Source organism: Aureococcus anophagefferens, assembly GCF_000186865.1.
Source record: "Aureococcus anophagefferens unplaced genomic scaffold AURANscaffold_35, whole genome shotgun sequence".
Lineage (NCBI taxonomy): Eukaryota > Pelagophyceae > Pelagomonadales > Pelagomonadaceae > Aureococcus > Aureococcus anophagefferens.
In genome coordinates, this window is record NW_008705593.1 from 33,434 (window position 1) to 58,714 (window position 25,281).

General features: G+C 73.0%; 3 protein-coding genes across 3 annotated transcripts; all 3 read left to right on the plus strand.

Moving 5' to 3' along the window:
• Nucleotides 1-709: 709 nt before the first annotated feature.
• Nucleotides 710-2,131, plus strand: AURANDRAFT_67220 (hypothetical protein; the record flags this gene model as incomplete). Its single annotated transcript, XM_009042642.1, has 4 exons — nt 710-934; nt 1,000-1,141; nt 1,304-1,476; nt 1,685-2,131. 4 exons carry the CDS (start codon nt 710-712, stop codon nt 2,129-2,131), a joined length of 987 nt encoding a protein of 328 aa, XP_009040890.1.
• A 333-nt stretch (nt 2,132-2,464) lies between these two features.
• On the plus strand, nt 2,465-14,168 carry AURANDRAFT_72536 (hypothetical protein; the record flags this gene model as incomplete). The annotated part of the gene is made up of 3 exons (XM_009042643.1): nt 2,465-2,676; nt 2,792-3,511; nt 4,196-14,168. 3 exons carry the CDS (start codon nt 2,465-2,467, stop codon nt 14,151-14,153), a joined length of 10,890 nt encoding a protein of 3,629 aa, XP_009040891.1.
• An 8,488-nt stretch (nt 14,169-22,656) lies between these two features.
• On the plus strand, nt 22,657-24,448 carry AURANDRAFT_32640 (hypothetical protein; the record flags this gene model as incomplete). The annotated part of the gene is made up of 4 exons (XM_009042644.1): nt 22,657-23,178; nt 23,239-23,664; nt 23,876-24,087; nt 24,190-24,448. Coding segments are annotated over 4 exons (1,419 nt in total), but the record flags the coding sequence as incomplete, so codon positions are not given.
• Nucleotides 24,449-25,281: the final 833 nt, after the last annotated feature.

Here is a 25,281-nt window from a genome sequence, read left to right on the forward strand (position 1 = left end):
CTCCCGCTAGTCCAAAAAACGAATTACTACACGAACGCGCCCGCGAGGCTCGGCTTGCTTCGCTCGCACATGATGTTGTCGAAGCTGTCGCGCGAGCGCGGCGCGGCGCCGCGCGGTCGAAGCGGCCTGCGACGCGCGCGCGCGTTCGTCGGCGGTTCTCCGCGTCATCCACGCACCTCAGGTGGTGGCTGTCGCGCTGGAGCCAGGAGTCGTAGCGATGGTCGAAGCCTGCGCGGCGGCGGCGTCGGGAGCGACCGCGGCCGCGGGGAGACGCGCCGTTGTAGGAGATCCGCAGCAGCTGCCCGTCGTCGGCGACGACTCTCCCTCGGAACCATCGCTGTTCGCCCTGATGGTAGGCCTCGAAGTCTCTCGAGCCCTTCCGCAGCCGCTCCGGGAGGTCGTGCGACCCGAGCACGGAGTCCTTTGGCGCTTTTCGCGCGGACGCCGCCGCTCCCATGGCAGCCGGGAGGCGCGCCGCTGCGCCCGGCCGTGCGGCAGCAATTAAGTGTTTTCTGAGTCCTGGTCCCGGCTGCGTGGCGGACCCACGCGATTCCTTCGGCGCATACGCGTCGGGGCAGCTCGGCTTGGGACGTCTTGGGGTTTCATCACGGCGAGGTTTGCACCACTGCCATCAGCGGCGCAACGTCGACGTGTGCGATCGCCTTGGACTCGTCTCTGCTGCTCAAGCGAGCCATCCTCGTGTGCAACGATGCGCAGCTTCCAGTTCCTCGTCGCCGCGGCGATCGCATCGTTGGCGGCGGCGCGCCAAATCAAGCCGCAGGCGCTCCAGCTCGCGCGCGGCAAGCAGCCGCTGGCGGCGGGCCGGTCCGCGGCCCTGGCGCCCTTCGAGGACGCGTCGGCGTCGCTGCGCGGCGGCGGCAGCGCCGTGGACGCCAAGGCGGCGGCGGAGATGCGCGGCGCCGTCATCCGCACCGTCGCGCTTCCGGCGTCCGCCGCGCGCGCGCGCGCGCTCCGCCGAAAACCCGCGCGCGCGCGCAGCTGCTCACGGTGACCGCGGCGACGCTCTTCGGCGTCGGCGTCGCCGCGACGCGGGGCCGCCAGTCGGCCATGGAATTCTTCGCCGGGTCCGCGCGCCGGCGCCGCCCCGGGCCGCGGCGCGCGCGGACGCGGCGGCCCGCAGGTACCTCGTCGAGCAGTCGCTGTCCGTCGACAACCTCTTCGTCTTCATCCTGCTCTTCGAGTACTTCAAGGTGCCCGCGGCGCTGCAGCAGCGCGCGCTCAAGTGGGGCGCGGCGCGCCGCGTCCCGAAACCCCGCGCGCGCGCGGAACCCGGCCGTCGTAGGCATCATCGGCGCCGTCGCGATGCGCGGCGTCATGATCGCCGTCGGCGTGGAGCTCGTGAACCGCTTCCGGTCCGTGACGCTCGTCTTCGCGGGCATCCTGCTCGCGTCGAGCTACAAGCTCCTCGTCGAGGACGACCACGGCGACGGCGGCGAGATGGGCGAGAACGCCGTCGTCCGCTGTGTGCAAATCAAATCTTCAACCCGACTTCAATTTGCGCGTATGCGAATGTTTTGACACGAGCACTTCCGCCGTGCTTCGAGAACTCGCTAAGAGCAATCGATTCGTCCAAAAATCAGCCGAATCGACTTCGATTTGACCGAGCTAGAGAATTCTCAAGTTTGGCCCCGACGTCCCAGCTCACTGGTTGATTTGCACACAGGTCGTCCGGCTCGGCCGGAAGCTCTGCGGCGGCGTCGACTACTTCGACGGCGACAAGTTCTTCACCCTGGTGGACGGCGCCAAGGTCGCGACGCCCCTCCTCCTCTGCGTCGTCTGCATCGAGCTCAGCGACTTTGTGTTCGCCGTGGACTCGATCCCCGCGGTGCTCGCGATCTCCAAGGACCCCTTCATCGTCTACTCGTCGAACATCTTCGCCATCGCCGCCCTCCGCTCCCTCTACCAGGTCCTCGCCGCCGCCATCGCCGAGCTGCCCTACCTCCGGCCCGCGGTCGCGCTCATCCTCGGCTTCGTCGGCGTCAAGATGCTCGCCGAGTACTTCCACGTCCACATACCCACGGCGACGTCCCTCGCCATCATCTGCGCCACCCTCGGCGGCGGCGTCGCGCTCTCCCTCCTCGACAAGCGGCGTCAGGACGGCGGGCGCTAGGAGCGGCGCGAAAAAAGGTCGCGCGAAGTAACCCGCCTCGGTCGAAGCTTGTCTGCTGCAAGCGCCGTTCCGCCGCGGGGGGTGGAGTCGCGACCCCGGCGCGGAGTCGAAGAAGGGCCACGGAGAGTCGTTGTGTTTTTGACCGCCGCGAGGCCGACGGGAGAGGCGTAGGCCTAGGCGTCCGGAGGCGTGCTCGCGCCCCGCGCGCGCGGAGCGCCCGGCGCTTTCCCCTCTGATGGCTTGCGTGATCTGAGAGATTCTGCGCCGTTCCACACGCCGCTCACACGAGATCAAACACTCGCGCGCGCGAAACCCGAACGACACGTCTCCGACATGCGCCTGGCACGCCGCCCCGGCGCCGCCCGCCGCCCCGCGGCCGTCGTCGCCTTGCTCCTCCTCTGCGCCGCAGGGGCGAGGGCGGCCAAGCCACCCGCGTTCAGGATTCTCAGCGGCGCGCCCCGCACGGAGGCCGATCGGACGGGGAACATCCCCGAAGACAACGTAAGGGCCCTCGCGCGCCGCGCGCCGCCGAGCGATCGCGCGACGTAGGTGATCCGCGCGCGACCCGACCCCGCGCCCGTGCGCGTCGATGATTCCGACTCGCGCGCCGCCGGCGCCCCCCTTTCGAAAAGCCCCCCGCGCCGACGGCCGCGCCCGCAGGTACCCATGGTCGTCCGACGTCTTCAAGTTCGGCGAAGGCGGCCTTACGTACAAGACGGAGGGCCTGAAGGTTTTCGAGGCCGACGGCCCCTTCTGCTGCCGGAAGGCGCGGAGCGTCTGCTTCTGGGCCAAGAAGACCGCCGCCGAAACGGGCGAGATGCACGTCGTCTTCCAGCTCGGCGTCCACGAGGACCTGAAAAGCTTTGAGGTCTACTTCCGCGACGACCGCGACGACACCTACTTTGGCGCGCACTTTGGCACCAGCCAGCTTAAGTTCGAGGTCTCGGACTTGGAGCTGGCGGTGCCGGTCAAGTTCAACGACGAGTGGCACCACTACTGCGCGATCCTCTCGGACCCGGGCGTCGGGGAGCTCGCGCTCAGCGTCGACGGCGCCAAGGTAAAGACCTTCCGGGACCTGCCCCAGTTCAACACCAGGCCCTCGGCGATCTCCGTCGGCCGCGTGCTCGAACCGGGCGACTGCGGCGGAGGCGGGGGCGACCAAGGTTTCAGCCGGCGGCTCGCCTCCGAGGACGACTGCGTCCATTCGCACTTCCACGGCTACATCGACGAGCTCCGCCTCTATGATTCCGCGCTGAGCGAACAAGACGTCCAGCGCGACTACAATGAAGGTGCCGCGATGCCGCCGTGCGAGGCGTCAATCTGCAAGTCCGTCTACGTCCTCTTCAAAGTCGGCGACATCGTCTGCCACTACAGTGGCACGTGCGAACTTGCCACTGACCAGGCGACCGGCGGCGATTGCGCCGGCGAACGGTGCGCGTGGGCGCTGACGTCGATGCCGTCGTGCGAGGACGTCGCGGACGCCTGCCACGACGGGTACGGGCCGTTCGAAGCCGGCGAGACCATGTGCTGGAACTATGGCGAATGCTACAGCGTGGACCATCCGCGCCAGGGCCAGGAAGAGTTGTGTGACGACATGTACAACATTGCGCAGTACTGCGCCTGGACGAACGCGTCGCCGACGGCCGCGCCGACGGTTTCGCCGAGCGAGAAGCCGGGCGAGCCGACGACCGCGCCCTCGGTCACTCCGCCCGCGCCCTCGGTCACTCCGACGCCGGCGCCCTCGGTCACTCCGACGCCCGCGCCCTCGGTCTCGACCCCGGCTCCCAGCGTGAAGCCGGGCGAGCCGACACCCGCGCCCTCGGTCCCTCCGACGCCCGCGCCCTCGGTCCCTCCGACGCCCGCGCCCTCGGTCAAGCCAACGCCCGCGCCCTCGGTCACTCCGACGCCAGCGCCCTCGGTCTCGACCCCTGCTCCCAGCGTGAAGCCGGGCGAGCCGACGCCCGCGCCCTCGGTCACTCCGACGCCCGCGCCCTCGGTCACTCCGACGCCCGCGCCCTCGGTCACTCCGACGCCCGCGCCCTCGGTCTCGACCCCTGCTCCCAGCGTGAAGCCGGGCGAGCCGACGCTCGCGCCCGTGACGCCCGCGCCGACGTTCAAGCCCTCCGACGCGCCCACGCCCGGGCCGACGCCCGGACCGACCGTGCTGCCGGGGAATCCGACGGCGGCGCCCGTCACGCCGTGGCCGTCGGCGAAGCCGTCGCACGATCCGACGCACAAGCCGACGGAGCTCCCGACGGAGCCGCCGTCGCCGAAGCCGAGCCCGAATCCGACGGCGCCGCCGACCGCGAAGCCGACGGAGTTCCCGACGCCGCGGCCGACGCTCGCGCCCACGGCGGCGCCGGGCTCGCCGACGCTCGCGCCCCAGACCGCCGCGCCGTCCGCCGCGCGCTCGGCGCCGCCGACGGGCCCCGGCGAGGGGGAGCCCGCGGTCGCCGCGACGCTCGCGCCGTCGCCGCCGGACGCGGCCGCGCGGACGGCGGCGCCGAAGGCCCCGACGGCCGCGCCGACGCCGTGCGACGCGGCCGCGGCCGACGTCGCGGCCCCCGGAGTGGAGGGAGCGCGCTTCGACGCGAGCGGCGGCGTCGTCGTCGTGGCCCTGAACGGCCCGGCCGCGGTCGCCGTCGACGGCGCCCGCTGGCCCTGCGACGACGCGCTCGAGCTCGCCGGCTCCGGCGACGCGACGTGCGCCTGGGAGTCGGCGACGCGCCTCGCGGCGACGCTCGGGCCCGGCGCGACGGTCCGCGCGGGCGACAGCGTCGCGCTGCGCGCCGGCGCGGTCCAGGGCGCCGGCGCGGCGTCCTGCAGCCCCTCCAACGGCCGCTCGGCCGCGACGATCGCCGGCCCCGTCGCCGCCGTCGCGCCCCGCGCGGTGCTCACGCCCGCGGCGTCCACGGTCGTCGCCTGCGAGGGCCTGACGCTCGACGTCTCCGCGTCGACGGGCCACGGCGGCCGCGCCTGGGCGTCCGTCGCCTGGACCGTCGACGCGGCCGCGCTCGGCGCGCGCGCGGCCGCGGCCGCGGGCTCGGCGACGCTGGCCTTCTCTCCCGCGGACCTCGAGGCCGTCGTCGGCGAGACGGTCACCGTGACCGTCGCCCTCGAGAACTTCCTCGGCGCCGCGGCGCCGCCGAAGGCGCTCGCCTTCGCCGTCGCGGCGTCGCCGCGGCCGTCCGTCGCCGTCGCCGGCGGCGACGACGTCCGCGTCCTCGCGGCGGACGGGCTCCACGCGCGGAGCGAGGCCGCGGCGTCGGGCTGCGGCGACGCGGCCGGCGGCGCGGGCGCCGTCACAAGCGCGTGGCGCGTCGTCGCCTACGTCGACGAGGCCGGCGCGGCGCTGCCGTTCCCCGTGGACGTCTCCGCGAACGCGCGCGACTTCGTCCTCGAGCCCTACGCGCTGCGGCCCGGGTCGCGCCTCGACCTCGCCGTGACGGCGACGCGCGGGACCGCGACGAACGAGGCCGCGGCGACGGTGACCGTGGGCCGCGCGCGGCCGGTGGCGCGCCTCGCCGGCGGGACGGCGCGCACGGCCTCCGCGGGCGACGTCGCGGACGCGGCCGGGTCCTACGACCCGGACGTCGCGCCCGGGGACCGCGCCGCCGACGACCTGGCCTTTTCCTGGACCTGCGCGGACGACACGGGCGCGGCCGTGCCGCTCGCGGACGCGTCGTCGCCCGTCGTCGCGCTGCCGACGGCGCCGGGCGTCTACCGCCTGTCCGTCGTCGTCGAGAAGGACGGCCGCGCGAGCGACGCCGCGGTCCAGGTCGTCACCGTCGCCGCGGACGTCGCGCCCGTCGTCGCCATCGACGACTTCGAGGGCCCGCTCGCGCCCGCGCGGAAGAACCGTCTGGCCGCGCGCGTCGACGGCGTCGACGGCGCGACGGTGTCCTACGTCTGGACGCTCGCGCCCTACGCGGCGCCGAGCTCCGTCGTCGCCGCGTCGCTCGACGGCGGCTCCGCGGACGCGACGCTCGTCGTCGGCGACCCGCTGCGGCCGCTCGCGGCGGGCGCGACGTACGTCTTCACGCTGACGGCGACGATCGACGGCGGGCCCCACGCGGGCAACGCCGCGGCGGCGTCCATCGCCGTCGTCGCGAACCGCCCGCCCCACGGCGGCCGCCTCGCCGTGACGCCGGCGACCGGCGAGGCCGCGACGACGCGCTTCGCGCTCGAGGCCGGCGGCTGGACCGACGCGGACCTGCCCCTCGTCTACGCGTTCTCGACGGCCAGCCGCCTCCTCGCCGAGGGCCTCGCGGACGGACGCGCGCGCGACCTGCTGCTGCCCCCGGGCCCCGCCGTCGCCCTCGCGACGACCGTCGCCGACGCGCACGGCGCGGCCGCGACCGCGGCGACGACGGCGGCCGTCGCGGAGGCCGGCGCGACCGTCGCGGCGCTCCGGGCGTCGTCCGACGCGGACCTCGACGCGACCGTCGCGAGCGGCGAGGTCGAGGAGGCCTACGCGGCGCTCGTCGCCTACAGCGGCGCCGTCGAGGCCGGGGCCGCGCCGCTCGGCGGCGCCTGCGGCGGCCGCGGCGACCGCGTCGAGGCCGCGTCCGGCGCGGCGAGTTGCGCGTGCGACGCCGGCTTCCACGGGCCGACCTGCGCCTACGACGACGCCGCGTGGGCCGAGCGCACGGCCTACGCGGCGTCGCTCCTGGGCCACCGCGACGCCGTCGCGGCGCTCCAGCCGCCGTCGGACGCGGCGACGCGCATGCAGGCGTCGAGCCTCGCGGCCATCGCCTCCACGGCGGCGCTCGACGAGGCGGCGTCTGCGGGCGTCCTCGAGTCCGCGCGCGCGCTCGCCGCGGACGCCGCGGCGCGCGGCGTCGACGACGAGGCCTTCGCGAAGGACGTCGCCGACGCGCTCGCGGCCGCCGTCGCCGCGGCGCCGCCGCCGCGGAGCGGCGACGGCCGGCGGCTCCAGGCGTCGTCGTCGCTCGACGACGTCGCCGCGGCGCTGAGCTCGGTCTGCGAGGCGCTCCTCAACAACGCGGCCGCGGACGAGCGGCCGTCGGGCGCGGCGAACGACGTCATCGACGTGCGCTGCTCCAAGCTCTCGCCGGCCACGGCGCCGGGCGCCCTGGTGAACGCGAGCGCGGGCGCGCTCGCGCTGCCGGCGTCGACGGACCTGGGCGACGGCGAGTGGCTCGAGGTCTTCGCGTACGTCGTCGACGCCGCGGGCGCGTACGCGCCCTCGACGGCGACCCGCTCGAGGGACGGCGACAGGTCGACGACCATCATCGTCGACGTGCGGTCGAGGACCCTGAGCTTCGGCTTCGCGACGGACTCGCCGGACGGCCGCCGGCGGCTCCGGCGGGGCGGCTTCTCGTCCGGCGGCGGCGGCGCGACGCTCTCGTTCGACGACGACGTCGACGGCCCCGCGGGCCTCAGCGAGACGCTCTACGCCGTCAACGTGACCTGCGCGGGCGAGGATATCGTCGTCGCGTGCGACGGCGGCGGCGACGACGTCACCGTGCCCTGCGGCCCGGACAACGAGGGGACGGTCTACGAGGCGACGTGCGTCCGACAGATCGAGCCGGGCTGCGCGGAGTACGACGTCGCCGCGGGGGCCTGGGTCGCGGTCTGCGCCGCGACGTCGTCCGCCGGCGCCACGGTCTGCGAGTGCTCGCCGGAGCAGGTCGCGCTCTGGGCCGCCTACGACGGGTCCACGGCCGTCGCGTCGACGACGAACGCCGTGTTCACGTCCTACTACGCGGAGCTCTTCGCCGAGGGCCTCACGGACGCCGTGTGGACGCGGACGACGCTTTTGCTGTATACGCTGGCGGCGCTCGTGGGCGCGACCGTGCTCCTCGGCGTCTGGGGCTGGGACAAGGACCGGCGCTGCCGCGCGGACGCGACGCGGAAGGCGCTGGACGCGTTCGTCGACTCCAAGGCCAAGTTCCGCGGGAGCCGCGGGGTCAGCGAGAAGGTGAGCCTGTCGTCCATCCCCCTCGAGGTCCACGACGGCTTGTTGGAAGCGTCCATGCCCAACTTCATGGCCAAGGTCCACACGCCGGGGTCGCTGGTCTGGGACAAGATCAAGCAGTACCACTGCGTCCTCAGCGTCGTCTTCTACTACGACCCGCGCTTCTCGCGGCTGACGCGCGCGTTCCTGGCGCTCTTCGACGTCGTCGTCATCCTCTTCGCCGAGGCCGTGACCTACGAGCTCGTCTTCCCCGCGGGCGTCTGCGAGTCGCTCGAGGACCTCGGCGACGCGGCGTCGTGCGAGGACCTGCGGTCGCCCGTGTTCCGCGACACGAAGATCTGCATCTGGGACGCCTTCGTGGACCCGCGGTGCCGCCTGAAGCAGCCGGGCTCCGGCGCCTACGACAACCTCGTGCGCATCACGATGGTCGCGCTGTCCATCGCCGTGTGCCTGCCGGCGCTGAAGCTCGCCGCGTTCGCGACGCGGCGCTACCTCGCGCGCGACCACGTCTGGGCGTGGCGGCCCGACGCGGGCGGCCGCGACGACGACGAGGTGCTCTTCGACGACGCGTGCGCGCGCGACGACGGCCCGCTCTTCGCCGCGCTCCACCGCGTGCTGCGGCGCGGCGACGACCGCGCGACGCGCGCGCGGTCGCGGACCCAGACGACGGCGAAGCTCAAGCGCGGCGCGCGGGCGTCGGCGCACGAGACCTTCGACTTCCGGGCGGCCCTGGACAACGCCGACGTGTCCCGGTTCGAGCGCCAGGTGCTCCGGGCGTTACCGGGCACGATGCGCGCCGTCGTGCGGCAGCGCGTCGAGCTCAACGACGCGCTGCTGGACCTGAAGACGGGCCGCCACCCGGGCATGTCCGTCACCGAGCGGCGCGCGCTCGCGTCGAACCTCGGGTTCCTCAAGCACCGCCTCGAGCTGCTCTGGGGCATCTCGTCGACGGGCTCCGCGGGCTGGGAGTACGTCTTCGCGTCGACGGCGTACCGGGTCCTGAGCCACGCGATCAAGGAGGCGATCGCCTTCGACCGCGACCTGCAGCAGGTCGAGGACCCGGCGACGAAGTGCCTCCTCATCTACCACTTCTGCCGCTACGAGAACCTCAACGACGACGAGCGGCGGGTTTTACGGCAGGCGCTGAACACGCGCGGCACCTGGGCCGAGGAGGGCTACGACTTCCGCGAGCCGCCCGTGAGCGGCTACGTCAAGGTCGCCCTCCTCGTCCTCATGGTCCTCGTGCTCGCCGCGACGGCCTACTTCCTGCTCGTCTTCGGCCTGGGTAGGGACGAGGCGGTGCAGCGCGAGTGGTGGGCCGACACGATGCTGACGCTCGGGCTCATCTTGGTGATCTTCGAGCCCGCGCGCATCGCCGTGTGCCACTGCTCCGTGCCCATGCTCATCGGCGACAAGATGGAGCACTACCGCGACCCCGTGCGCCTGCGCCTGCCGTACCGCAACGCCGCGCCGTCGACGGCGTCGGAGCTCATCTCCGCGCAGCACCTCGCGGCCTTCGAGGACGTCGGGCTGCCCGTGCCCACGGTGCTGCGCGTCGCCGAGAAGGCGTGGGCGACGCGCGACGACGGCTCGGACGACGACGACGACTTCGTCGACCCGCTCGCGCGGTCGAACCGGCGGCGGCGCGCGGCCGAGGCGCCGGAGCCGACGCGGCTCCGGCGCTGCGGCGCGTGGGCGGCGACGGCCGGGCACCGCGTGGTCCGCGCGGTGAAGTCGCGGTCGCTCGACGTCGCCCGCTTCGAGGCCGGGGCGCCGACGGAGGTCGAGACCGTCGTCTGGCGCGTCGCGCAGAACGCGGGCGACCTCGGCAACCCGTCGACGGTGGACCCGCACCACGCGGCCTACAACCGGGCCTACCGGGCCCTGAGCCCGCGCTGGGCGCCGGCGTACGTCGCGCAGCTCCGCGCGGGCCTCGAGTGGCGGCCGTCCGCGGCGTACCGGTCGACGATCGCGTCGTGGGCGGCCTTCTCGCTCATGCACGACGACGTCCAGGAGATGGTCATCGAGGAGGCCTTCATGGGCCTCGTGCTCGGCGCGTCCTACGGCGTCGACCAGGTCGCCGACTCCCTGGGGGAGGTGAGCTCGTACGCGGCCGTCGGTCTCGCGTTCGTCGCCGTGCTCGTCCCGCTCGCGGCGGCGCTCGGCCTCTTGTCCCGGCGCCACGGCGCCCGGGCCGAGGCGGCGAAAAGCGCGCGGTCCGGCGACGCGGGCCTCGCGGCGCTCGACGACGCGGACAGCGACGTCGAGCTCGACGACGACGCCGTCCTAGGGCGCCGCGCGCTGCCGCCGACGCGCGTCATGGTCTGCGAGCGCATCGGCGACGACCGCTTCCGGCGCCTCTTCCGCCGGCGGTCCCTCAAGCGGCTCGTGCGCCGCAAGCTCGGCCGCGCGTCGGTCTGGGACGGCGCGACGGCGACGGAGAACGACGGCGCGCTGCTCCTCGAGACGGACGGCGGCGACCAGGTCGAGCTCGTCTACGGCCCGGACACGCGCGCGTCGAAGAAGCGCTACGGCGACCGCGCCTGCGCGCTGCTCCTGGCGAACTGCCGCATCTTCGACGACCGGAGCGAGCGCAAGCTCGACGTCGCCTTTGACTGCAACGACGACGAGGCGCGCGACGAGTGGGCCGACCGCTTCGACTATTTGCTCGGCACGGCGGCCAGGGGCAAGCACGCGACCTACGCGGCCCAGGCCAAGGCCGTGCAGCTCGTGGCGAGGACCGTCGTCGTGGACCCGCGGCGCTTCCGCCGGGACGCGTCCAAGGTCCGGAAGTGGCGCCGGACGCTGGAGGCGGTCGCGCGCGACGTCCGGCGGCGGCGGGGCCGCGCGCGGCGCCGCTGGGCCGTCGCGCTCGCGGGCGTCGCGGGCAAGATCCGCGACCGGCGCCTCGAGGACCGGGGCTACACGTCGCGCGAGCTCGCCGCGGTGCCCGGCGAGCTCCGGCGCCTGAGCCTCGAGGCGAAGCGCGCGAACGCGACGGCGATCTTGGCGCGCGACGGCTTGCTGCGCCACCTGGCCAAGACCGTGGAGCACGTCGTGAAGCGGCCGCACCTGTCCATGGCCGACGCCGTCGACCTGTTATTAGCGGGCAACTGCGTGCGCATGCTGCTGGCGCTGCCCGGCGTGCTCCGCGCGGTGCTCCGGAAGAAGGTCGAGCGGAAGAGTCTGGAGGCGTTCCTCTACCTGAGCGCGACGTCGCGCGTGCCCCTCTTCACGTCGGCGGCCCTGGAGATCATGGCGGCGCTCTACCTGAGCCGGGGCGCGGCGCGCGACGCCGTCGACGGCGTCCTGCTCCGGGTCGACCGCGGCGCGACGTGGGGCGGGCCGGGCCTCGGCTTCGCCGATTTGCCGGAGAAGCCCGACGCGCCGGGCTTCGACGACGTGCCGCGCTACGGGTCCCTGCTCCACCTCCTCGACGGCGCGGAGCTCGACGACGTCCGCCTGAGCGCGCTGAGCCTCTGCTCCGCGCTCGTCGCGGACGGCTCGGATCGGGCGGACGCGTTGTGGAAACACGCGCTGCTCTTCCGCGCGGCCAACGGCGTGCTCGAGGCGGCGCCGGAGGACCTGGCCAAGGCGGAGACGTGCGCGCCGACGGACCCCGCGGCGTCGGCGCCGGCGCTCTGCGGCGCGCGCGACGCGCTCCTCGAGGAGACGGCGGCGGCGCGCGACGACGCCGGCGCGCGCGCGGTCCTCGCGGGCCAGCTCGAGCGCTTCCTCGACGTCTGGGAGAGCCGCTGCCTCGACGACGCCGACGACGTCTACGCGCTGCCCGCGGGCAACGGCGAGCGCGTCGAGCTGCTCGCGGAGCGCGCGAAGCGCCGCGCGCTGCTCGTCGGCACCGAGAAGGCCGAGGCGCTCCTCGCGTCCGTCGGCGACGACTTCGCGGGCCTCGTGCGCCTGCTGCCCGAGGGCGACGCCCGGGCCGTCGTCTCCGACGACGACTCGTCGGACGACGACGAGGCGGCGAAGGCGCCCGTCGCGCGCGTCGACGTCACCGCCGCGTGCCTGGCGAAATACACGCCGAACCTCGTCTACGGCCGCGTCGCGGACAAGAAGACCAGGGCGGAGCTCGAGGCCGAGGCCGAGGAGCGGCGCCTGGCCAAGCTCGACGAGAAGCGGAAGAACGAGGAGGCGGAGGCCTACATCAAGGAGCAGCGGCTCAAGCAGGCGCGCGAGGCCGCGGCGGCCGCGGCGCCGCGGCCGCGGCCGGGATTGTTGTCGCAGGCGTCGATGCGCGCGATCGAGGTCGTCGGCGCCGCGCGCGCGGAGGCGGCGGTGTCCGGCGACGTCGACGGCGTCCCGCCGGCGGACCCGGCGCTGGAGAAGTTCCACAAGATGCTGAAGATGCACGTGCCCCAGGGCGCCGTCGAGGCGAAGATGCGCGCCGAGGGCCTCGACCCGGACGCGCTCAAGTACGAGAAGTACCGGTCCATGCTCAGGATGCACGTGCCCCGCGGCGCCGTCGAGGCGAAGATGCGGGCCGACGGCCTCGACCCCGCGGGCCTCTTCGGCGCGCCCAAAGCGGCCAAGGCCGCGCCCAAGGCGGACCCGGCGACGGCGTCGATGAAGCGGCGCTTCGAGACGCCGCTGGGCTGCGCGCGCGCGCCGCGCGCCAAGCTGAGGAACCTCTGGTGGGACTTCATCGACGACGACGCCGTCGGCTTCTGGGCCGAGGACGCGCGGAAGCGCCGCGGCAAGCACCCGAAATGGCTCGACGGCGCCGCGCTCGACGATTTGGAGCGCGTCTACGGCGACGCCAAGGCCGAAAAGGCGCCCTCGGCCAAGGAGGCGGCCGCGGCGAAGCAGGCCGCGGCGGGCACGAAGAAGCGGAGCGTCGTCGCCGAGGTGCTGGGGCCGCGGCGGGGCCTCGAGCTGAACATCCTCCACGGGTCGCTCAAGGTCGAGCCGGAGGCGGTCGCGGCGGCGCTCAAGCACCTCGACGCCGCGGCGCTCGCGGACAAGGCCGACGTGCTCCACGGGCTCTTCGAGTCCGACGAGACCGTCGCGGCCATGACCGCGGCCATGCGGCCGTTTCTCGTCGAGGGCGCGGACCGGTCGAAGCTCGACGCGGCGAGTCGAACGTACGCGGCGGTGCTCGGCGCCGTCGCGCGCGCGCCGGCCAAGGTCCACTGCCTGCGGCTCGCGTCGCGCCTCGACGGCCGCGTCGACGCGTTGGACGCGGCGCTGGACACGCTCCGCGACGCCGCGGACGAGGTCAAGCGCTCGCCCGCGTGGCGCGCGGTCCTCGAGTTCGTCCTCGCGGTCAACAACTTCGCCAACGACGGCACGCCGCGGGGCTGGAAGCAGGCGCTGCGCGTGTCGTCGCTGCGGAAGCTCAAGAACGCGAAGACGGCGCCCATGGCGGACCTCGGCGACGCGGCGCCGGGGAACCTGCTCCGCTTCGTCGCGAAGCACGTCGACGTCGGCGAGGCGCTCGAGGCCGAGCTCGCGACGGCGCGCGCCGCGGCGCTGGCGACGCCCCTGTCGGACCTGCGGGCGGACGTGGCCGCGCTCGAGGCCGACGCGGCCGCGGCCGCGCGCGAGGCCGACGCGCTCCTCGACGACGGCGAGACGACGGCCGAGGCGCGCGCGCGGGCCACGGCCGACGCGGCGCGGCGCGCCGTCGACGCGCTCCAGGACAAGCTCGCGGCGACGTCGTCGGCCTGCGCGCTGCTCCTCCGCGGCTTCGGCGAGGACCCGGCCAAGGTGCCGGCCGAGGCCTTCTTCGGCGACGTCGCCGCGTTCCTCGACGACTTCAAGCGCGAGGCCGACGACGTCCGCGCGGCGCTCGCGGGCGGCCGCCGGCCCGCGCGGCGCCGCGCGCCGCGCGCCGCCAAGCGCGGCTCCGAGGAGCAGACCTTCCTCGCGGGCATCCGCCACTCGCTCAAGCGCGCGGGCGCGATCCGCACGCTCGCGGCCGCCGACTCCGACGACGAGTTCGACGCGGCGACGGCCGCGAACCGCCGCCGGTCCATGCTCCGCCGCGCCATCTCGGGCGGCGGCGACTCCGACGACGAGGGGGACTCCGAGTCCTCGGGCTTCTCCGACGGGGACTTCTAAGGCGGTCTGATTGTGGACTGGCATTAGCGCGCGAGTCACGCGAACTTGGCCGGGTCGTAGGTCGACGCGGCCTTCTCGCGGTCCTCGCGGACGCGGGCGACGTTCTCCCGGCTCTTGAGGGCGCCGGACCGGTGCACGGCGTCGAGGCGCCGGCGGAGCTCCGCGACGTCGCGGCCGTAGCCCTCGAGCTCGAGCTTGCGGCGCCGCTGGAGGTCGCGCGCGGTCTTCTTGAGGTAGGCGACGTCGCCCCGGGCCTTGCGGAGCGCGCCGCTGTGCGCCGAGGTCTGGCTCCGGAGGGCGGCCTCGGCGGCGTCCGCGCGGCCCTCGGCGGCCTTGCGCGCGCGCGCCTCGACGACGGTCGCGGCCTCGACCTCGCGCGCGAGCGCCGCGCGCGCGGCGCGCGCCTCGGCCTCGTAGCGGGCCCGGAGGGCGACGCAGGCGTCGCTGACGCGCGCGTGGGCCGCCGCGAGCTCGGCCTCGCCGCGGCCCAGGCGCACGCGCGCGTCGAGCGCCTCGCGCTTGGCCTCGACGACGTCGCGCGTCGCCGCGTGCAACAGGTCGTCGCGGCGCTGGAGCTCGCGGATGAGCGCGGCCTCGCGGGCCCGGAAGGCGTCGACCTGCGACGCGTGGCGCGCCGCCGCCGCGCGCCGCGCGTCGTCGTCGTCGTCCGCGGCGGCGACCGCGCCGCGCCACGGCTCGCCGCCGCCCGGCGGCGGCGGCGGCGCGTCCGCGCGCCGGGCGCCCTCGCCGCGCCGCGTCGGCGCGGGACCGCGGCCGAGGGGCGGCCGGGGCTCCTCGCCGCGGTCCGCGGCGCCGTGCCTCCGCAGGTCGAGGTCCCCGAACTCGGCGCCGCCGCCCGCGGACCGCCGGGGGAACCGCGCGACGATCGCGGGGCGGTCGCAGTGGCGCGGCGACTTGGCGCCCGCGGCGACGGCGTCGAGGTCGTCGCCGCCGAGGTTCGCGGTCCGGGGGCCCTGGGCCGCGCCGTCGAAGACCATCGCGACGTCGCGCTCGGGCACGAACGCGAGCAGCGTCTGGATCCGCGCGTCCTGCGCGGCGAGCTCGCCGTCCTTGCGCTCGATGGTCTTGAGCAGGCTCGCGACGCTCAGCTTGCCGCTCGACATCTGCTCCTCGAGGTCCGCCTTGGCCCGGTTCATCTTGCTCAGCTCGCTCGCCTGCTCCAGCGCGCGGAACCGGTGCTCGTGGGCCTCGGCGTTCATGGCCTGCAGCGCGCCGAGGCGCCGCGTGAGGGACTCGCGCTCCTCGCCCACCTCCTCGGCGAGCGCGTTGTAGCGCTCGCAGAGGGCGCGCGGGTCGAGCGTGAACGGGGCGTCCATCGTTTAAACACAGCCTGCCTCAACGATTCATCATCTTGCCTTCAAACTTGGCGCTTTCGTCCACTTTGACAACCGCGACGGCGGGAGCGTGCTTATCCACTCGTCGCGGAGGGGGGTCGCGATGCGCCAGCTCGATTGCCAGACCCACCGCGCGCCGCCACCGCGGCCGTGCTCGCGCTCGAACGCGCGGTCCCTTTCGAGCTTCCATCGCATGGCTTCTGTCGCTAGTGCCCGTCCCTCGCGACGCGCCTGGTCTCCACCGCTCCAACCGGCGCGTGGGCGATCCAGGAAAGCATGCGGGCTTCAACATGGAGGCCAGCTTCAACATGAAGTGGTGAGGTGACGCGATGGCAGAGTCAATCAACAAGAGCCGTCCAAGCATGCTCGGCGTCCTCTGCATCGCCGTCGCGACCGCGCTGCAGCGGCCGCGGATCGCACGCACACGCCAGACCGGCCGCCGCTTTTCGGAGCAGATTCCGCGCGACGACGAGTTGCCAATTTACCCGGTCTTCGACCCGCGCACGGACGAGCTGCCGTTCCCCGTCCCCTTCGACAACAGCATGACGAGCTACCAGTTCACGAGCGCCGCGCACGCGCGGCTCGTCGACGCCGCGCTCGCCGTGGAGCCGCCGCAGTTCTTCCACGTCGTCCGCCGCGAGAGCGACGACTCGCTCGACGGCGCGGTCGGCGTCGTCTGCCTCGTCGCGCGCGTCGAGGCGCCGGTGCCGGACGACGGCGCGGCGAGCGAGGACGACGCCGCCGCGCGCCTCGTGACCGTGGTCTGCGCGGGCCGCGGCGTCGTCGTCGGCGGCGAGGTCGCGACGTTCCCCTTTGCGCGGGCCCGGGTCCGGCCGCTCGTCGACGACGCCGCGGGCTCCGGCGACGCGGCGACGACGGCGCTCGAGCGGCGCTGCTTCGAGGCCGCGCGGTCCGCGGCGCGCCTGTCGTCGAAGCTGGAGTCGAAGGGCGTCTTCGCGGAGCAGGCGAGGGAGCGGCTCGAGGACTTCGAGTCGGAGCTCGCGCTCTTCCAGGACCTCGCGCTGGAGAACTTCGGCGCGTGGACGGACGCGGAGCGGCTCGAGCGGTCGTCCTTCACGCTCGTCGCGCTGACGGCGCTGAGCGGCGAGGACAGCGCGGCGTGCCTCTGCGCGCGGACCGCGGCCGACCGGTTCCCGATCCTCGAGGCGTTCCTGACGGCAACGGAGCGCGAGCTGTCGGCCAAGTCGGCCCTCGACGCGGCGTTCGGGTCCGTCGAGCCGAAGGCGCCGGTCCTGAAGCCGAACCAGCGCGTGTCCTTCTTCTGGCACGAGGACGACGGCTGGTTCGACTGCACCGTCGTCCGCGGCAACGAGCCCGCGGCGGGCTGGTACATGGTCAAATGGGACTCCGACGGCAGCGAGTCGCGCGTCCAGCTCGACGACTCCAACGCGAACCGGTGGAAGCTCATCCAGACGCAGCGGCGCGAGTAAGGTTTAATTGAATGTGCAACTTGGGAAACGACGTCCGGGAGAAGGATGGGAGGTGGCAGCCTGGCTTCTAGAGGAGCGAACATGCTGGGAAACGACTGTCTGGAGAAGGATGGGAGGTGGCGGCCTGGCTTCTAGGGGAGCAATTGGCGTGCCGCACCTGCTGGAGGACGAGAAGGCCAACGTCGCAGGATGACCTCGGTCGCTGATGATCATGCGGCGGCCGAGCGCCGCGACGCGGCGGCCAAGAAGCGCCAGAGCATGCTGCCGGCGTGGCTCGTGAAGAGCCAGGAGCTGCTCGCATCCGTCGAGATTTCGTCCGCGCGCGCCCGCGCGTCGATCTCGCGCCTCGACAGCGAGCTCAGCCGCTTCGACGACGTCGCCGCCGCCGACGCGCCCGCGCCCGCGCCCGCGGCCGCCGCCGCGCCGCCGCGCGAGCGGACGACGAACGGGCCGCACCTGCTGCCCGAGGAGCTCGGCGCCCGCATCGCGACCTACATGTCGGTTCCGGCCATCGTGGTGCTTTCGGCGTGCTGCCAGGAGCTGCGGCGCTGGTTCGAGACGGACCTGCCCTGGCTCGGCGAGTACGAGCGGCGGCGCCTCGCGGGCTGCTGGTGGATCGGGCTCCCGACCGACGACGACGACGACGACGACGAGGAGGACGACCGGCCCTACCGGCGCGCGGCCGTGCTCCACATCTCGTTCCTGAACCTCAAGGCCGCGGCGTTCGTCGAGCACGCGGCGCTCGTCGCGTCGAACGCGGGCGGCTCGCAGGGCCGGCGCAAGGCCCACGGGCTCCTCGAGGCCCTCGTGGACGTCACGGCCGCGGAGCTCCGGGCCATCGACGACTCGCCGACGGACGCCGCGCGGGCCGTCGTGAAGAGCGGGGGCCTCGCGGCGCTCGCGAGCCTCGCGGGCAGCGAGTCGCGCCAGCTGGGCGGCCTCGCGGCCGCGGCCGTCGCGAACTGCCTCGCGCACCCGGACGTCGGCGACGAGGCCTGCGCCGTGCTCGAGGGCTGCGGCGGCCGGTGCGCGCTGACGTCGTGCCTCACGTCGCCGTCGGCCAAGGTCGCGCTCCACACGTCGCTCACGGACGCGCAGAAGGCGATCCTCTACCGCGTGTCGCTCGAGGACGCGGACGCGGGCGACCTCGGCGTCGTCGCGGACGCGACGAGCCAGTCCTGCCAGGGCGCGGCGTCCAAGGCCGCGGCGCGCGCGCTCTGCAACTGGTGCGCCGTGCCGGAGGGCGCGCCGACGGTCGCGGCGCCCGCGGACGCGGCCGCCGTGCGGCGGCGGCGCGCCGACGCCGCGGCGCTCGCGGGGACGCTCGAGGCCGTCGCGGCCTGGGAGCTCCGGGCCTACCGGTCGGACAGCGGCGAGCTCAAGGTCGCGTCGTACCTCACCCTCGCGCTCGACGGCGCCACGGGCCGCGTGTCGGGCGCGGGGCAGGACGAGCGGGGCAAGTTCGACGTCGTCGGCGCGCGCCACGACGCGTCCATGGTCGCCTTCGCCTGCCACTACCACGAGTTCGGCACGTCGACGGTGGGCCACTTCGCCTACGTCCTCTGGGCGGGCAACGACGCGCGCGAGGGCCTCTTCGGCATCTGGGAGGTCGCCTCCCACGACTCCCACTTCGCGCTCCGGAGCGGCGGGCTCTGCCGCTGCCTCCCGGCCGACGCGTGGGGGTAACGGGGGGTTGTGCGTTGATGTGCTCCCCGGAGGGGGGGCAGTCCCATGGCGATGTTGGCTCGCTTCGCCTGGCGCCACTGCGGAGCCAACCGACCGGCTCGGCCCTCCACGGAGGCGTCACCGATTGCTTCGAGAGGGCTACCACCTACGTCGCCCCCCGCCCCGCGTCGTTGTTCGAGCAAGGAGAAGTGCCGCCGCAAGAAGAACGCGTAGGACTCGTAGGGGGCCGCGCGAGTCTAAGTCTGTATGTAGATCAGCCAGGCCGGCCGGAGCCAAGACACCTCATCTCTGCCAAGTCCACATGCGAGCTCGACAGTCTCGACGGAGGCATGCTGGAGCGGCCCAAGTTGACACAACGTTGCCGTTGAACATCGCCGATCCGAAACTCCCGAGCAACGCACTTGAAATCGATTATCTATAAAAGGAGCTCTACGAAGCATGCTTCCACCCATGCGCGTCGTGCTGGCCCTCGCGCTCCTGGGCGTCGGCGACGCCGCCTCGCCGGAGGTCGACCCGGCCCTGTGGCAAGAGTACTACCAGCAGGGCACGACCCACAACCTGCCTTCCGAGGCCGGCTACGTCTCCTTCCTCTACGGCACGGGCTTCTCCTTCGGCGGCCCGTCGTCGACGGGCCAGATCACGCTGGGCGTCGGCGGGAGCGCCGGGTCCTGCACGCGCCAGTACGCCGTGCCCGTCTACTTCGTGCCCGTGACGTCGTCGCTCGCGTCCGCGGAGGCCGTCACGTTCACGCTCGACGTCATCGACGACAGCAGCCAGCGGTCGAACGCGGTGGACCTCTACGGCCTGGGCCTGCGCGAGCTGCCCGTCGTCAACGAGAGCGACTGGTACACGGGCGCCACGGGCGAGGACCCGGACGCGACGCTCCTCGCCGCGGGCTTCGCGCTGGACGGCGTGACGGGCCCGTTCCCGTCCGCGGACGTCGGCGCGTACCTGTCGTCCCTCTACGACGAGTGGGCGGCGCTCGGCACGACGGCGGTCCACTACGCGGCCTTCCGCATCAACTTCCCCGACGACTTCGGGTGCACCGAGGCCTGCGACGGCGGCTGCAGCATCCGCCGCATCTACAGCGACGCGACGAACTCGACGTTCAAGGCGACGTTCGGCGGCGACAAGGTCGGCGCCGACGGCTTCGTGACGGAGGACCACCAGTCGACGCTCCTGACGGCGTCCTGCGGCGACGGCGACGTCGTGGCGTTGGACTACAACGCGGACGAGTCGGGCAACGTCATCCCCGACTTTTCCACCGTGGGCTACCACTACGGCGCGGACCTGCCCCTGGACACGGCGGCGACCTTCACCGTGAACCCGAGCGCGACGGTCGAGGCCTGCATCGAGGCCTTCGACGACGACGCGGGCTACGGCTACGTCTGCGACGCGGACGACACGGCCGCGATCCAGGCGGCCGTCGACGCGGTGTCGGCGATGGACCTCGACGAGGCGGGCATCCGGGGCACGGTCATGCTCGCGCCGGGCACCTTCTTCGTGAGCGGCACGGTGTCCGTCATGGCCAGCGGCGTCATTTTGAAGGGCGCGGGCGAGGACGAGACGACGATCTGGGCGACGCACGAAAACTACGGCCAGAACACGTTCGAGGCCGGCGTCGGCTCGTCGGCGCGGCCCTCGGAGTCGAACCGCGTCGCCATCACGGACGCCTACGCGCCGCTCGGCGCGACGACGGTGCACTGCGACTCCAGCGGCTTCGCGGTCGGCGACTCCGTCGTCGTCGAGTGGGCGCCGACGGACGCGTGGATCGCGAGCATCGGCATGGACGCGATCCCGGAATGCGAGTCCGTCGACTTCCGCGACGACCCCCTGTGCTACGACTGGGTCGCGAGCGGCTACCTCGAGGCCTGGGAGCGCGAGGTCGTCGAGGTGCTCGACGACGGCGTCGTGCTCGACGTCGCGCTCGTGCACCCCATGGACGCGGCCCTCGGCGCGGCGAGCCTCTACGTCCAGACCTGGACCAACGGCGGCCGCCTCAGCGAGATCGGCTTCGCCGACTTCACGATCAAGTCGATCTACGACCAGGCGGGCGGCACCTTGGAGGAGGAGGGCGAGGAGGACCACGCGTACATCTTCATCAAGATGGACTACGTGGAGCACTCCTGGGTCAGCGACGTGTCCTGCTGGCACTTCGTCTTCGCCTGCGTCCAGTCCAACACCTGGGCCAAGTTCACGACGGTGCAGCGGTCGTCCGCGTACGACCCCGTGTCCGTGATCACGGGCGGCCGCCGCTACAGCTTCAGCCTGGAGGGCCAGCTCACGCTCTGGGCGAACAACTACGCGCGCCGCGGGCGCCACGACTACGTGACGGGCGGCGTCGTGTTAGGGCCCAACGTCTGGGTCGACTGCACGGCGGAGCACGCGTACGAGGACATCGGCCCGCACATGCCAGGGCAGCAAAAGAGAGCGAAATTCCCAACTTCAAAGGCTCCTTTCTCGGCCGTTTTCCACTCGTTTTGGCTGATTTTTGGACGAGCGATCATCTTTCGGAACAGCCTCGAAGCGTGGGCGCCTTTTCCGGAACGGCGCGCGCGGACTCAAGTTGAAGCGATGTTGAATCACTCTTTGCTGCCCAGGCACATGCGCTACGCGACGGGCCAGCTCTACGACCGCGTCGTCGGCGGCCAGATGCGCGCCTGGGACCGGGGCAACATGGGCAGCGGCCACGGCTGGTCCGGCGCCGAGATCATGTTCTGGAACGCCTACATCTTCTCGAGCGGCCACAGCGAGAATCTCGTGATCCAGTCGCCGCCGGGCGCGAAGAACTACGCCATCGGCGCCGTCATCGACCAGGCCGCGCCCGTCGTCGTCGCCTACGACGGCTGGGAGGTCGGCCCCACCGTGGAGCCGGGCGTCGTCGAGAGCCTGCAGATGCACGTGTTTCCGAGCTCCCTCTACGCCGCGCAGAAGTCCGCGCGGCTCGGCGAGCCCTACTTCGAGTGCGTGGCGGCGGAGACGGCGGCGCCGACGACGGGCGAGGTCGAGATGGCGTCCGTCGCCGTCGACGTCGAGTACGACTCCGTCTACTTCCGCTACGGCACGGGCACGAGGGTCCGGTCGTCGTCGACGACGTCGACGATCGGCGTCGGCGGCTCGTCGAGCTCGTGCACGCGGTCCGTCATGGAGCTCGTCTACGTCATCGAGATGTCCGAGGCCTACGCGCACGTCGAGGACGCCTTCTTCAGCGTCCTGGTCACGGACGACGCGAAGATGTACGACGACGTCTTCGTCGACCTCCACGGCCTCGGGCTCCGCGACGCCAAGGACGACGTCAAGGCGCAGTACGCCGAGTACGTCGCTTCGGGCGAGACGGAGACGAAGTTCCTCGCCTTCCGCCTCACGCTCGGCGACGACTTCGGGTGCTTCGACGCCTGCGACGCCGGCTGCTCCATCCGCCGCGTGCAGACGGGCCGCGACGCGACGACGATCACGATCACCTACCCGGAGTCCGAGGCCGACGCCGTGTCCTCGCTCTCCGACGGCCACGTCGGCTCCGCGTCGACGAACGTCCTCGCCATCGTCGCCATCGTCGTCCTCGGCCTCCTCCTGTCCCTCGTCGTCGCCTACCAGCTCTACCGCGCCAAGTGGAAGCGCGAGACCATCGCGGCCCGCGTCGAGAAGCCCGAGATGGGCGACGAGAAGGCGGGCCCGGCCGGCGACATGCTCTGAGCGCGGCGCGCCACGCCGCGGCGCGGCGCCGCGAGACGCGGCGCCCGCCGCGAGCCCCCGCCCCCTCCCCCCTTTTTTCGTTTTTTGTCGCCTTCGGACCTCTAGGGCGTGTAACTGCCTCTTTTGGACCTCAGGGACGTGTAGCTGCCTTCTCGAGGACTCGCGGCAGTCGGCGCGGAGCTTCGACGAGGCTTCGACGTCTCAGCCGCGCGCAGACATCAGCACTTCAAGGTCGTCGTTGACCCTCACTTGACTCTCTGGAGCACTTAGCTCAGTGCATCAGAGCACTTGAGGCGGCGTCCATCGTCGATGACTGCCATGCGGTGGGCCGCCCTGGCCCTCGCGGCCGTCGCGCGCGCGGTGGTCACGCAGCCGAAGCCGACGGTGACGCCGCCGGCGCCGGCCGTCGCGCCGCGCACGGGCAAGCTCGGCGAGTTCGACTTTGACAAGCTGGCGCCCTACGAGCAGCTCCGCGGCGAGTTCGACCGGGAGAAGATCCTGGGCTTCATGGCCGAGCGCCCCCTCGTCGTCGCGAAGCGCCTCGGCGTCGTCGCGTCGACGTTCAAGCGCACGCGCGACGCCTGGGAGGCCGACGAGGCGACGGCGCCCGAGCGGCGGACGCGGGGCGGCATGCTGCGGGACGCGATCGCGTCGCTGGGCCCCGTGAGCGTCAAGGTGGGCCAGACGCTGAGCCAGCGGCCCGACCTCGTCGGCGAGGAGGCCTGCGAGGCGCTCAAGGCGCTGCAGACGCGGAACGCGGCGTTCTCGAACGAGGCCGCGTTCGCGTACATGGCGGACGAGTTCGGCCTCGAGCACCCGGGCCTCCTCGCGCCGGGCATCGTCGCCGACCCGTCGGCGCCCTTCCGGAAGACGGACGCGCACTGGCTCGCGAGCCTCGAGCGCGAGCCCGCGGCCGTCGCGTCGCTCGGGCAGGTCTACCGGGGCGCGACGCACGGCGGCCAGGACGTCGCGGTCAAGGTGCAGCGGCCCGACGCGCTGCGCACCGTCGCCGTGGACTACACGTGCTTCGCCGTGGTCTGGGCCCTCGTGGAGAAGTGGTGGGCCTGGAAGCGCGGCGCGGCGTTCGACAACGGCGACATCGGCGAGGTCGTCGACACCGTCGCCGACGGCATCTTCGACGAGCTCAACTACGACCTCGAGGCCGTCAACGCCGCGGAGTTCAAGCAGTCGCTCGACTTCCTGGGCTTCGTGGACGTGCCCACGTTCCTGCCGGAGCTGTCGACGTCGCGCGTGCTCACGACGGAGTGGATCCCAGGGCAGGAAAAGAGAGCGAAATTCCCAACTTCAAAGGCTCCTATCTCGGCCGTTTTCCACTCGTTTCGGCTGACCTTTGGACGAGCGATCATCTCTTGGAACGGTTTCGAAGCATGCATGCTTGTAAGGAACGCGCGCGCGCGGAACACTCAAATTGAAGCGACGTTGAATCTCTCTTTTCCTGCCCAGGTGGATCAAAGGCGACCACATGGAGCGCCTCGGCCGCCGCGACGGCGCTTTGATGACGCAGCTCGCCGTCGAGGCCTGCACGGCGTCCCTCGTGCTGACGGGCTTCGTCCACGCGGACCCCCACGAGGGCAACCTCATGCTCCAGGACGACGGCAAGGTCGTCTTCCTCGACTTTGGTTTGATGTCGCGCGTCGACGGCGACATCATGGAGTCGTTCGCGACGGGCATCCGCGCGTGCCTCGCCGAGGACTACGCCACTTTGGCCTTCGTGTTCCAGAAGGTCGGGTTCCTGACGACGCCCCTCGAGTTCCGGGAGGCGCCGGGCGTGCCCTACCGCGACGTCGCGGACGCCGAGGGCCTCGCCCAGTTCGAGGACGAGCTCCGGAGCGCAATGGCCGCGACGGAGGGCGGGTCGTCGCGCTTCGGCGCGCTCGCCGAGGTGCTCAACGGCAAGCTGAGCAAGCGCTGGAAGATGTTCACGCCGCCCTACTGCCTCCTGCTCATCCGCACGTTCCTCACCTTGGAGGGCATCGCGGCGCAGGTCGACCCGGACTTCAACATCTACGAGATGTCGCTGCCCTGGGCCCTGCGGCGGTCCCTGGCGCCGACGTCGCCCCAGGGCGTCGCGACGCTCCGGGGGAGCCTGCTGGGCGACGACAACCGCGTCAAGTGGGACGCGATCCTCGACCTCGTGCAGGACGACGGCGGCGGGTCCTCCGAGGCCGCGTCCGACGTCCAGCCGGAGGCGGACCTCGGCGAGGCGCTGACGGCCGTCGTCGGGTCGTCGGGCGGCGCGGCGCTGCGGAAGACGATGCGGGATATCGACGCGGCGGACCTCGCGACGAAGCTCGTCGGCCCGTCCGGCCGCGTCATCCGCCGCAAGGCCGCGCTCGAGCTCTGCGGCGCCATCGACCGCAAGCTCATGCCCGCGCACCGCGAGCCACCGCCGCCGAACCCCGACGGGCCCGTGAGCCTGTCGGCCAAGGGCGGCGCGCGGATCTCCCGCGCGACGTCGCCGCAGAGCCGGCGCCTCGCCGCGCGGCAGCGCAAGTGGCAGCGCAAGGTCGCGCGCTTCCTCGTCGCCTACCACCTGCGCACCCAGCTCGCGGGCGGCCTCCGCGGCGTCGCGACGCTCGCCAAGCTCGCGTGGCTCGGCGCGCGCGTCGCCGGCGGCGCGGTCCGCCAGCTCGTCGCGCTCCAGGTCCGGCGCGCGGGCAAGCGCGCGGGCTTCTCGAGGTAAGGAATCCCGCTGGGCACACATGTGAGTACCTCTTACGCCCTACTCCGTCCGCGGCCGCGCGGCGACGTCGACGGACTCGGCGACGTAGTCCGCGAGGTCGTCGTCGTCGAAGTCGTCGAGGCCGTCGGAGACGGACGCGTGGTGGTGCGCGAGCTTCCACCGCTCCCCGTCGCGCAGGAAGATGTTCGTCGCCTGGATGCTGTGCGCGCGGCCGAAGGTCGCCGGCGACGTCACGGCGC